General features: G+C 32.8%; 1 protein-coding gene across 2 annotated transcripts; it reads left to right on the top strand.

The window, feature by feature from the left end:
• The first annotated feature begins 1252 nt into the window (after window positions 1–1252).
• LOC142168655 (transcription factor bHLH128-like) lies at window positions 1253–11925 on the top strand. 2 transcript variants are annotated; one of them, XM_075229197.1, is made up of 6 exons: window positions 1253–1773; window positions 8353–8666; window positions 9331–9468; window positions 9979–10044; window positions 10523–10591; window positions 11581–11925. In XM_075229197.1, the coding sequence occupies exons 1-6, from the start codon at window positions 1314–1316 to the stop codon at window positions 11635–11637; spliced, it is 1104 nt and encodes a 367-aa protein (XP_075085298.1). In that variant the 5' UTR covers window positions 1253–1313; the 3' UTR covers window positions 11638–11925. The 2 variants fall into 2 exon arrangements, with proteins under 2 accessions (XP_075085298.1, XP_075085297.1); XM_075229196.1 differs by having other exon boundaries at window positions 8344–8666.
• The last annotated feature ends 1693 nt before the right edge of the window (window positions 11926–13618 follow it).

The raw sequence follows: 13618 nt of genomic DNA, 5'->3' as shown, positions 1-13618 counted from the left end.
AGAACAATATTATAATTATATAACGATAACTATAAATTTGCTTAAAGATACGTAGAATATATCTAAGATTAATTCAACCTTAACCCCTCTGGTGTCATTTAGAACAAGGCTTAAAAGAAAAACATGAAACCTGCAAAAATATAATTACTTTGAAGGTGGGTTAGAAATTACTTTAGCATTCTTAATCAAATAATTGCCAAAATTTGCCCATTAATTACCTTCTCATTTATAGAAGAAGTTTTGACTTAGGAAGTCAATTATAAACTCTTAAACTAAGTTTCTTCACACTCACCCCAGCGCCCACCCCAACCAGCGCCTATATTAAAAATTAAAAAGAGAACTAAAAGTATATAAAACTTACTGGTGCTTTGAAAATAATTTATTTCCTTCGTTTATGTGAAACTTTGTATTTTTTTAGAGTTAATTTGACTTATCTTTTAAGCTAAATTAGATTAGATTAATTTAATATTTTAAAGTTAAAATATAAATATTCAAAAATTATATGAAAAAAATAAAAAGTACTATAAATTATAATTTTTCTCATGTCAATGTAATGAAAAAATATATTTTACAATATTGTTCTAAGTTTATATAGTTTGAATCTTAAAAAAAGAAAAGGTTCACATAAACAAAAACATTAACATTTAGGGCGTTTGGACATAAGAATTGTAAAATTCCAAAAAAAAGTAAAATAATTTTCAAGTGAAAATGGTATTTGAAAATTAGAGTTATGTTTGGACATGGATATAATTTTGGGTTATTTTTGAAATTTTGTGAGTGATATGAGTGAAAATTTTGAAAAATAATTTTTTAGAGTTTTTCAAATTTTCGAAAATTTTTGAAATTCATATTCAAGTTAAAATTGGAAATTTTATAGCCAAAAACTGATTTCGAAAAAAAGTGAAAAAATTCTATGTCCAAACGGGCTCAAATTTCATATTTTATCTTAAGTAATATACTTTTACACCAACAAAAATATCATAAGACATTTAAAATCACACATTAAGATTTTATTTATATTTCTTACTTAAATGGAGAAAATAGTAGTACTACACTAGTACTTTTCTTATAATTTTCTATAAAAGGTAAGGACAAAAACAACAAATTCCCATTGGCTGATCCACTCTCTCTTTCTCATCAGACTTTTCCTCAAACAAGTGTATCAGCACATCCCCTCACTTTCTTTTTTTAAAACTTCCCACTTGCTCTTTCCCCACCCCCCATCCCTAACCCCCACCCACCCCACCCACCCCTCTCTCTCTATTAACTTCCCAAGCTCCAAAATCTTAAACAAATTCTAATTCAAACAAATTATGTATCCTTCCTCAACTTCTTCTTCATCTCAAAATTCAATGAGCCACAGTACCACCGCTGGCGGCGGTAGCAACGGCGGAGGAGGACTGACCCGTTACGGTTCAGCTCCGGGAGCGTTTTTAACTACTGCAGTTGAATCCGTCATTGGTGCTAATAATCACGATTTTAACCTCCACGGGTCCCACCATCAACACCTTGGACCTTCGCGATATTTTTCGCCGAATATGACGTCATCTAATTCGTTAAATTCAGAATCTACTAGTAAGGCTAAGGAACAATCGAGTTTACAGAGATCAATTGGATTCAATGATTTAACAATTGGCAGTGGCGGCGGCGGCGGCGGCGGCGGCGGATGTGGAGTTATGCCGGCGGCGAGTTCTTCGACGACGCCGTTGGTTCGACATAGTAGCTCACCAGCTAGGTTTCTTAATCAACTTGCTGCTGCTGCTGGTGATACTGGTAAGTTTAGTTTATCTTTTTTTTTTCACTTTTGAAGTCCGAAATGACGAGTTTGTCCTTCGTGTTTTTGATTCCTTTTTGTTTGCCAACCAAAAATCTTCAGCTTTTGGTGACTTTTTAACCAATTAGAGAAGACTTTGCTTGCATAAATAACAAACTTTGAAATGTAATTTTGCATTAGATAACCTATTTTTTGTTGCGACAAGACAACTATCAGCCTCGTACTCTTAACCTAGTGGCATGCATATGAGTACTCTTTCAATCACTATGAACAATTAGCCTGTTATATCAAATAACTTTATCTACTAAACTTAGATATATAAAAAAAAATTATCTAATATTATTTTCCTCCTACTTACGTTTTTAAGTATTCCCTCCGTTACGTTTATTGAATTGATTATGGAATTAAAACATGGTTTAAGAAAAGAAATAGTAACGACTTTTGACACATACTAATAACATTCTTAGAAAAAGTGTGTGCTTAAATATACCGCGACAATTTTAAGGTTATAAGAGCAAATTCTTACAAGAGTAAATTAAAGAGTTCTCAAAAATATAGAAATATATTGTTATTTTTTAAACACACTAAAAAGAAAAAGTGTCATATTAAATGGAACATAAAGAGTATGAATAAAGTTAAATTGGAATCAAGATGAATAGAGTTAAATAGGGAATCAAGATGCCCAAACAATAGAAACCTCAAAGGAAATAATGTTGCTATTTTCCTTACATCTTATGGAACTAGTATTGCCTGTTGGTTCTTCAGACCTAACTTTGGTATGAAAAGTCCAGCAACTATGAACAGAGGCCGGGGCTAGGATTTGAAGTGTGTGAGTTCTAAATTTTAAAACACTGTTTTCAGCGGGAATCGAACCCTCATCTTTCACAACCCTTACCGTTGAACCAAGACCTCTTTTGTTATTGGATTCGGCAGTATATATTTATATAGATTTAGTAAATATTTTAATACAATTAAAGGGTTCCGAAAAAAGTCACTGAATTCGATCGAACCCGCACCCACTACTGTAGCTCCGCCCCTGACTATGAATTAACGTTCAAATACGTGAAAGGGAAAAATTCTTAGTTTTGTACTAAAACCTTGTCTTATCAGTTAAGAAGCTAGTTGTGTAGTAGTAAATGATATATAAATCAGATGAGTTTAGGGGCATAGTGCCACTATGTATAAACTATTAATTTAGAACTCAATAACTTAAAAAGATTAGAGTCTCAAGTCCATAAATTTAAAATCCTAACTCGCATGTGTGGACCACGGATTAATGATATTATTTAAAGGGTAATTAGCGTAAATGAAATGAGAAAGTAGGTTTCTTGTAGATAGAACCAATGGATGATAATCATTATTGTGATCATCTATTGGACTACTAAGTTAGCTAATTGTCATGAGATTAGAGTACAAAAATAAGATTTACTTATGTCATAATCATACGTATAAACTGACTAGTTGAGCACTTACACATATATTTAATTACTCAAAAAGCACACATAAGAGTGGAGTTGAGGAGGATGCTTGTACAGCGAGTTTAGAGTTATTGAATGAGTTTGTCTCATCTAATTACATATAGCAAGTTGCTAATAAAAACCACCAACAAAAAAAAAGATTTACGTATATGTCAAAAGGAGACACTTAGTCGGCGTTTGGACATAAGAATTGTAAAATTTCAAAAAAGGAGAATTTTTTTTAAAAATGAAAATGGTATTTGAAATTTAGAAGTTGTGTTTGGACATAAATATAATTTTGGGTTTTTTTTGAAGTTTTGTGAGTGATTTGAGTGAAAATATTGAAAAAATAGCTTTTTGGAGTTTTTCAAATTTTCGAAAATTTGCAAAATGCATTTCCAAGTGAAAATTAAAAATTTTATGATCAAACTATGATTTCGAAAATTGGAAGTCTTATGTCCAAACGGGCTCTCGATACTAAAAACTAAAAAGAATTTTTAATGCCTCCTTGTAACTTGCAAATTCATTTTTCTTTCCTTCCATATGATTAGCAAGCACTTTCAACTTTTAAACTTACTATAACAAGTGTATCATATTGACGAGCCCCGGTTCTTGACTAAGTAGTAAAAGCATAATATGTGATATGTGAGTTAGACGAACGTTATGAGTTCAAATATTACTATAGATAAAAACTTAATATTTAAGTGGATAAGTGCGGATGAGCAGACCAGTTATCTTCAAACCGTGCGCCACTAACTCTGAAAAATTTCTCGATTCTAAAAAAAATATATCATATCGGCGAAAAGTTTAGCTTGTTCTGCTTTTCCTGTGCAGGACTGCCATTTTGTGTATGTTCTTTGATCTGTCTACTTTCCCGCAAAATTCTACTAATACTTGCCAATCTTGACAAAAGATGGTAAACCAGATTTTAGACTTCAGTACTTGATGTCTGTAAATTGAATCCATTTATTAGTCGTTTGTGGAAGTTGAAGTTGTTTTAAAATATTTACCTTTTAAAAAAATAAAAAGCCATTAGCTTTCTGTAGATCAACCTTTACTCTTCCAATATTATTTAAGTGAGATACTAAAGAGAAAAAGTTATGATTAAGATTATTAAATATTTTTCTTAAAGGATCTGCAAAAACTTTAAAAGACGAATAATATAGATTGGATATTTAAAATTTTCATGCCAGAGTTGAGAATAAAAATGAAGAAAATTGCTATTTAGGCTACTATATAGATACAAATATATAGGGAAAAGATCTTGGGTTAGTTAGGGTAAACAGAATTAGTTTCCTAATTTAGAAGGTAATATAAAGTAAGCAGCCGACAAATTACTATTGCTCTTTTTTAATAGAACAAAATTATCCATCAAGGGCAAATTAGGAACTTTATTGGAGCTAATTTGTAGGTCTTAATCCTGTATCCACTCTAAGTGACATGTAAAGGTGGGTTCCACAGTTTTTGGGAAGGTGAATGCATGTGTGTCTGCTTCCAATCACCCACAGCTTTTGCAAATGAAACCAGTGGTCTAAATTAATTAATTAATTAATTAATTAATTATGCTGGATCCCTCTTTAAGATTAGAATCTCTTAAGCACTTAATATATAATAGGGTTTTTCTTTTTCATTTTAGAGTTTTTTTTTTCAGAGGCGTAGATGCAACTTGTGCAACTTGGTACTCGAATTTATGTACTATCAAATAAAATTAGTCAAATAAAATCTCTAGGAGAAGACTTTTGAAAAAAAGAGAGGTATTCAGCTTGTGAAATTTGGAATCCCTTAATTCGTGTCTATTTACCTATCGAATTGAGGTAAAGAGTCAAATTTTGATATTTCTATTATTAAATCCTTAACGAGAAGCACTATATTGGATTTGGATCAAATTTCGAATATTATTAAAAACTCTACAATTTTTTTGGCATATAATAGTCGTTTTCAACTAATAAAGTTGTTTCCGTGAACGATCTCAGCCAACAATTAATGTGTATATTTTGACCACGTAATAGGGGAATTTAATTTGTATCAATTTCTTTTTAACAATCTTACATCTACTCTAGGTTAGGTTTAGGTATACTAATAGACCTTTAAAAGTTATATTAATCTCTTAAGTTAATGAGTTTATAAACTACTCCCTCCTGTCCATAAGTGACCAGTTTGGTTTATGCATGCCCATTAAGAAAATACTAAATTCTATACAAAAATACCTAGTTTGACTAAACTACCCTTAATTAAATATTGGTCACATAGTTATAGTGGATTTAATGTGAGAAGTAAGAAAATTTTTTAGGGATATGCACATAAGGATAAAAGAGTAAAAACAAATTGAATTTTTTCTTTATTACATAAATGAATACTTATTTTGGACCAAAATGAAAAAGCTGAGAAAGTCATATTCTTGATTTAGTAAAAACTTGAACGGGTCAATCAACTTGGGTTCCTTTATCTTCCCCCACCTCCCCCACCTTTTTGTAATTAATACATTAGTGTTTGTGGGGTGCTTCCATTTATAGTATGACATATGAAGTTTCTAAAACCAAACTTATTTTTAAAAGTATTTTTTCAAAAAAGCAGAAGCAACTTGTGTTTTGCTAATTAATTTGAAAATACTTTTGATTAGCAATTAGTATTTAATCAAACTTTTAAAAATATTTCTAAGTATATTTTTTCAAAAATGATTTTCAGAAAAGCACTTCTGGAGGAAGCTACTTTTTATGTTTCTCAAAAATAGCTTCTACTTCGAATCAAAAGTACTTTTTTCTTTCAAAAGTTTGGACAAACACATTAAGTTTGGAAAAAAAATACTTTGGCCAAAAAAAAAAAACACTAGCCAAATGTGCAACTCCATTAGTTATGTTATAGTTTCTCCTTTTTTTGTTTCAACGCAAAAGCCTCTTTATAAATAAATAGAAAGATAAAACTAGTACAACTATACTAGGATTGAATGAAATTAGGAACTTGTAGGGAAAAAAGGTTTATGGTCTTTGTAATTTTAAACAAATATTGAGCAAGTAGAGACTAAGTGGCCATTAGTAGAACAAGTTGGCAGTTGGGCCCCATGAGTTGCCCAATGAACAATAGATGATATCATTGTCTTGTTTCCCTAATCATAATCTTAGTAAGAAACTCCTTAATCCTTATTGGAGGAAGTGAGCATTTTCTTTGTTTTTAGGGGTCCAAACTTTCAGATAGCAAGTTGACATTACATAATTATTAAAGTTCCCAACTAGCCAATAAAATAATACTAAGAAAAAGTTCATGGCCCTTTATTTAATTGATGGTTATTGTGCATAGATTCTTTGAATCCAATACTCCTATTTTTTTTTTTTGCTTATTTTGAGGTCAAGATGCATTCACCAAACAGCTCCTAAAATTCCATGACTGGTCAGTTATCACGTGCATGGGTATTACTTGACCCGTGATTCCCACTTGCTCCTTGTTATTCATTATTATTATTATTTAATTTGTTTATAACTTAGCCGCCACCTAAAACCAGTTATACCTTAGCCGCCACCTAAAACGAGCCCAATGTTCTTGAGTACTTTACTAGTTTTCAATAATTGATGTTTTTTACCCCCCTCCTTTTTCTTTCCCCTCTAAAACATTTTTCATTCTTTCATCCTTTTTTTCCCATCCTTATTAGCATGTTGGTAATAATAATTTTTAATAAGATTTAAGTTTTACTTTCATAATTAGTTTATTTGTAAATTCTTCAAATAATTTATATGATAAAGATTAAATAGTAACTTTATGAAAATGTAAACTAGCCTGCTTTTATATGTTAAGCTACACAAAAAGTGTTAAAAAAAGTTTACTGCGAGGGTATGTTACTTAAATCCTTCTCACTAATTGGATTTCCCTTTTTCAACTCAGTCCGGTTATATTGTCATAGTCTCTCCTTTTTATGAAGATGACTTTTTCTTTTGTTTTGAAAATAGACTTGCAAGATTAATAAGAGTAGAATGACGGTTATTTATTGAAAAGAATGGTTATCTCTAACATGGCAAAGAGGGTAAAAGTTAAAAATAAGAAATGAGCTTATAACCACGTTATCCAAGGTTTATATAATGTGGGGTGTTTGGATTTTAATAATATGACAAGATTTTCTCACTGTGAACATTGATTATGCTATCTCAAATGGTTAGTTTGAAATAATTGAGCTCCAAGCAGGCAAACTACTCAAGATAAATGGGTAGAAATGGCACCAGGTAGCCACTTTAAAGGATTGCTATTTAGGAATTAGTCAGTGCGTCCTGAATTTCAGTTTTTTAGTTTAATTTTTCCGGACAAAAATGTTCTGAGTTGTCCTGAAGTTAAGGTTTTTAATTTAAAATTTCAGGACAAAATAAGTACTGGCTAATCTCTAAATAGCATCACTAAAAATGGTTATCTTTGCACTTGCCCCGATAAATGGCCACAAACTGCATTTCTTCATTGGGCTTAAAAAGTTATAATGTTATATGCAATTTAATGTAAAAGTTAATTTACAGCATGGCTTTCTAAAGATTCTTCTTTTACTTTTGATGAAATGACCTTTGCCTAAAATAGGCTTAGTACATTAAGCATTCTTGTAGTCTTGTTGAATCACAAAAAAAGTTATTAGCTCGTAAAACCTTTTGAAAACAATGAGTATTTTTCAAATTTTATATTATTACTTCCATAGCCCTAAAAAGGCTTTCTACTCCGGTGGACCAAAATAGATTTTCTAAATGTCCTTAGAGCACAATGTAATTTTAGATTGAGTAATAACATTTCTTTTAATGTGGAAAAAAATAACTCTTTATGTCTAGGTTGGTAATATATTTCAACTATGACAACAAGGAACTTAAGATACAAAACCAAAAAACATTTAATGTGGAAAAGAAAAATTCATTGTCTTCAAAGAGAAGCGTGTTGACTCATAGTATAATTAGGTGATAAAACGTGTATTGTCTATTACAAATTAAGCTTTTAGATGACATGATCACCCCATTCAATTCTTTGATGATTCAAACATGTGGATATAGTTTCTGTTGTTTGCATGACGGTGTGATTTGAATCCACGACCTCTTACGTGCTCTGATATAAGTTGAATGATGTTCGTAATATATTTCAAGTTTGACATGAACTTAGGCTTTTCAGTATCAATGGGTAGAGGAAGCTATAACTCTAAAGGCGTCGCAGACAGTAGCCGGGGTATAACAAGGCTGAACTCTCAGCTCAGCTTCACTAGGCAAGAAGCTCTCTCTCAAATAGCAGAGGAAAATGAGGATGTTGAAGGGACTAGTACAGACAATGGCCACAGAAAGTCAACACATTCTTATGCCACTGCAAGTAGTTTCGCAATGGGTTCATGGGAAGATAACAATTCTATAATGTTCTCTGTCACTCCGAGCAAACGAGCCAAGCACATTAGCAATGACATTGTCAATGGGCTCGATGACGGGGAAACTCAGGTAATCTTACTGAAACTTTGTCAAAGTAACTTTTTTTATGGAGAAATTGTACTTTTAGTAGCTAATGTTTAAGGGTCGTGTTTTCTTTATCCTGATTTTGTTAGTTGTGCATGTGATACGCCTAACATTAACAGTATTTATGTGAAAAGTGAGATCTCATTTTAATGATTTTAACCTTTTGGATGGAAAAAAGTTATGCGCTTTGATTTGGTGTCCTTACAACTGTTTCAAAATCAAATCTCAATTTTTTTTCTTTCAACACACTATTACTGAAATCTTTCAAAAATTGATGATTTGCTTCTTCTCTTGGCATTCTTTTATCCCTAGTTCCCTACCTTTCTTCTTTCGTCCAACTAAATTAAACTTGATAATCACTATAAGAAAGCACATAAATCTTCACTGTTTGAAGTCTGTGTTTTGAACATGTCAAAAGGACAACAGCAATACATATACTTCCTTTCCATTTTTCGCCTTGATAACCTTACTACTACACACTGTATGTATATGTATTTTCTTTGCAAGAAAAGTTTAAAATAAAACAGGCATACTCCATCTTGGCATGCTCAATTTACTCTTGTGTAATTCTCACAAATAGTGATGCAAAACTGCATTTTTATTCCTTTGTGGAAGGATGACCTGACATTTTTTTCTGAACCATTTTCAGTTCCAGTTTGGCTTGTCTCAGACAGCACTAGAAATGGCATCAATGGATAGATTGCTGCACATCCCTGAGGATTCTGTTCCTTGCAAAATTCGTGCCAAGCGTGGTTGTGCTACTCATCCTCGCAGCATTGCAGAAAGGGTGAATTTCAATTTCTTAAGTTATTTCTTGAATTTGCCCTTTCAAAAGGAAAAAAATGGAAAAAGGAAAGAAGTTATTGATACAATCAATTAACTTCTAAAGATAGTCAATGAACTATATGTTTCTAAAAACCACTTGAATAATTTGATAACTTACAAGACACTAATGTACGCTTAAGTAGTACAAAATAAATTTTGTCCTCCTAGGTCAAACAAAATTAATTTTTTGGCATATGTACAAACCATATTGTTTGAAAGAAAAGGATATAATCAGCTGAAGACGATGCAACCCTTCCAATGACTCATAACGCACTGATTCTGAATACCAATTCTACTGTTCTGTAACAACAGATGTAGATATCAACATGCAGTAGATGTGGCGTTTGAAATATTTTTCTCAAAATTTGGAACATCGTAGCTATGTTCATGTGCTAATGATTATTGATTAGATTGTTCGTGTGCTAATGTACATGTGATAGTGAGCAATTTGTTCTTTTCTTGCCTTATGCAGGAGAGAAGAACCAGAATAAGCGGGAAGCTTAAGAAGTTACAAGATCTTGTTCCAAACATGGACAAGGTATAGTTTGTGTTTTTGTATCTATTATAATTTCTCATTCATTTCATGTTTAACTTCTTTGCGAAGGAAAAGTATCATGAGAAATGTCTTTATGGTATTGGAGGGGGAGGGTGTGTCATTAAGTTTTAAACCGAACTTGCAGTATAGCTATGCGATTATAAAGCATTAGCTATTTATGAAGTGCTGCATACACTATAACTCCGTAATCGTGTTTACTTGGAACAAAGAAAAATAGCAAATTGGAAGCGGCAAAAAGACTTCTATTAATTGAATAATTGTTACTTGGCTTGTTAAAATGCTGTTCAACTATCAGTCTATTGAATAATGTATAGATTTCTTATGTAAAAAAAAAAAATCTTTCTGTAATCTTGATTGTATTCTTGCTTTTCTTATGTTCCACTTCTCCTTATTTTCTCATTTGACATTTCTTGGAACATGCTTGAGCTGCAAATTTTATCGTCTTGTTAATTTTTTGCAGCAAACGAGCTACGCTGACATGCTGGATCTAGCAGTGCAGCACATTCGAACCCTTCAAGATCAGGTTCAGGTGGGTGAATAAGTTGATCTACTTTTCTTCTTGCAGCTTTTTTTTTTTTTTGGTTTCCCGCCCGATGTCCGGTATCCACATTGGGGCCCGACTAAATCCGGATTCGCATCGGAAAGTCCCACATTGGGGGGTAAAGCGCTCCCTAACAAAAGCGACTAAATATCCATAGCTCGAACCCGAGACTGCAGCTTTACTTTATCTATCCAGTTACATGCACCTAGGTATGAGTATTTACTTAGTTCATGAAGTATGGCTAGGTATGTATGAAAATACTATATCCTATTATGACTTTATTTGACAAGAGTGGGTTGCTCTAGTGGTGAGCACCCTCCACTTCCAATCAAGAGGTTGTGAGTTCGAGTCACCCCAAGAGCAAGGTGGGTAGTTCTTGGAGGGAGGAAGCCGATGGTCTATCGAAAACAACCTCTCTACTCCAGGATAGAGGTAAGGTCTGCGTACACACTACCCTCCCCAAACCCCACTAGTGAGATTATACTGGGTTGTTGTTATTGTTGTTGTATGTTGCTCGCACTCTTCAAAATATTGCCGGACGTCTTATCAACACGGGCATGAAAATATAATTAGAGGGTCCAAACAACATTTTGACCTTAAGAGTCATAAATTAAAGTGAAAATAGTTAAATCTTTTTTTTTTAGGGGGTGGGGAGGGGGAGTGGGGGTGTGGTGGAGGAGGTCTAATATATTTTGCAAAAAATTAGTGATGACGGAAAAATGATAAATTACAAAATTAACCAGCCCCGCCTTTATTGACGAAACTTCTCTCTCCTCTCTTCTAAATCTTCTTTAATTTGTACGAGCTTATGTAAAGCCCTGAAACAGACTCCAATTACATGTGTTAAGCATCGTCCGTGGCACTCTCTTACCTCGTTCACATTGTGAGTCTACGTCTTCATCTCGGATTCTTAGATTCCATTTTCCTCCTACAAGTAGTAGATATTATTTTTTCATATTGTTCTTATTCTTGTGCAGAATCTCAATACTGAACTTGAAAACTGCAAATGTGGATGTAAGAAATCCAGTCAATAACAGTGCATACAAAATGGGAGGAAGCATTAGCTGAAGATTGACCTAAAGGCTTTTTTGTCACCATTATTGCCTCTGTAGAAGAATTCAGAATCTGTACATATGGTAACAAATTTCCTACTAGCTTTTTTAAAGCTAAAAGTGAATTCTCTTGGTCGTTTTTTTTTTTTACTTTTTCAGTTGGACCACGTATATGATTGTTTGGATTATTCTAGTTTTTTTTCCCTCTTAACATTTAATTTGTAATTCAGTTTTGGGTTCATTTTTCTTTCTAGATTCTTTTCTTGAAAATCATAAGGCTAATTCATGCTGATGGACTTTCACTTCTCTATTTCGTTTACAATTTAAAGAGAAGAATTGATCCTACAAAGAACTTTTGTGTTTTATTTACTGATTTATTTTTGTTAATGACCTTTTATGAAAATAGTCATATAACTAAATTTATATATGTAATGGACCATAAAACCGATCCCCGTTCTTCCCCATGTATGCCATAAACTCTTTCATTTAGATTCTTTTATGAATTTGTATTAAGTAAAAATATAAATTAAATTTAATCAGATGGAAGAAAACACAGAAAAATTTATATCTTGATGATCAATACTTTTGCTACTAAAAAGCAGCCATTTCTTGTGACTTGTGAGTTGAAATTTTTTATTCTGATGCCCTTTTTCTCAACTTTAATATGTAGATGTATTGGTCTTGTCCCCTAGATATACTCTTTGTAGTTTTTTATGAAACAAAAGTGCGCTACCATGACAAAGTTTAGTTCATGAGTTCACCAAATGTTCAAACTTACTTTAGTGTGTAAATATATGTCAAACTCAAGTTACTTGAATCCATATTATCTATTAGGACATAAACTTTTTTGTATTTCCGAAAATATAAAATAAGATCGTCCCCGTAATAAGAGTACAAACCACCTGTTATAAAATTGTAAAGTGTATGAACAAAATCTTACATTAAAAGCTGAAAAGATTATGATACATATAACGTATATGTATACTCTTACCAGAATGAGGCCTTTTGGAGAAAACCATACAGACTTGACTCAAAGTGGATGATATCACATAATGTTAAGAGTATCTTTAGGTTAATGTAGCCTAACAACTATGTATACGGTCGAAATGGGTTTCGGCCTTAGCACGTCCGATCGAGTTCAAATGATGATTTATCAAAGTGAGATCCCGAAGGTGGAGCAAACTATCCTCGAACCTGGGGAGGCCGATCCGTGTCAAGTTCGATATCATTACCAAGCTCGAATCAAAATCTACCATGCTGACAATCCAGAGACCAACCGACATTGACCTCGAATCAATTCGAGGGCTCGAGCCAGGATCGGGCTCGAACCAAGATCATGAGTTCGAGCCGAAATCAAGCTCAAACCAAAATCGAGGGTTCTAAGCAAGATGAAGCTCACAGACAAAAGCCGTTGCAATCCCACTAGAGAGAATTTTGGCAGAAATTATGGAAAAGCTGACTTATCATGGGTCTCCCACTGAATGTTTATTTTATTATGCTTAGAGCCAAATCTCTCCACTATAAAAGGGCTTGGTTACTATTTCTGTAGGACAAGTTTTTCAGGCTTACATTGTAATAAAAGTGCTATATTCTTCTATAGTAAAGAATTGTTTATTCAGATTTCTTACATTGATTATATTTGTTGAATCCTAAGATTCTTTGTTCCTGACAACTTTACCTATTTCGGATTTTCTCTAATCTATATTTACATTTCTATTGATCCTTACATTTTGTGTCAAGTTACGCCACATATCCTCGGAACTGCGTATAAATTCAACTCTATCTATTTTTCGGGTAAACAGTTTGGCGCCCACCGTGGGGCCGAGGATAACAGTGGTTATTTGATACAAATCTGAAAAAACAAACCATTGTTCCTTGCAATCATTTCCGAAAACATCTTGAATTTCGGATCAGCTGCGAATAACCACCAATCAAATGACTTCACCAATCGATTACAAAGCCG

This window comes from Nicotiana tabacum, chromosome 14 (genome assembly GCF_000715075.1).
Source record: "Nicotiana tabacum cultivar K326 chromosome 14, ASM71507v2, whole genome shotgun sequence".
Lineage (NCBI taxonomy): Eukaryota > Viridiplantae > Streptophyta > Magnoliopsida > Solanales > Solanaceae > Nicotiana > Nicotiana tabacum.
This window is presented reverse-complemented; position numbering and strand designations above follow the sequence as displayed.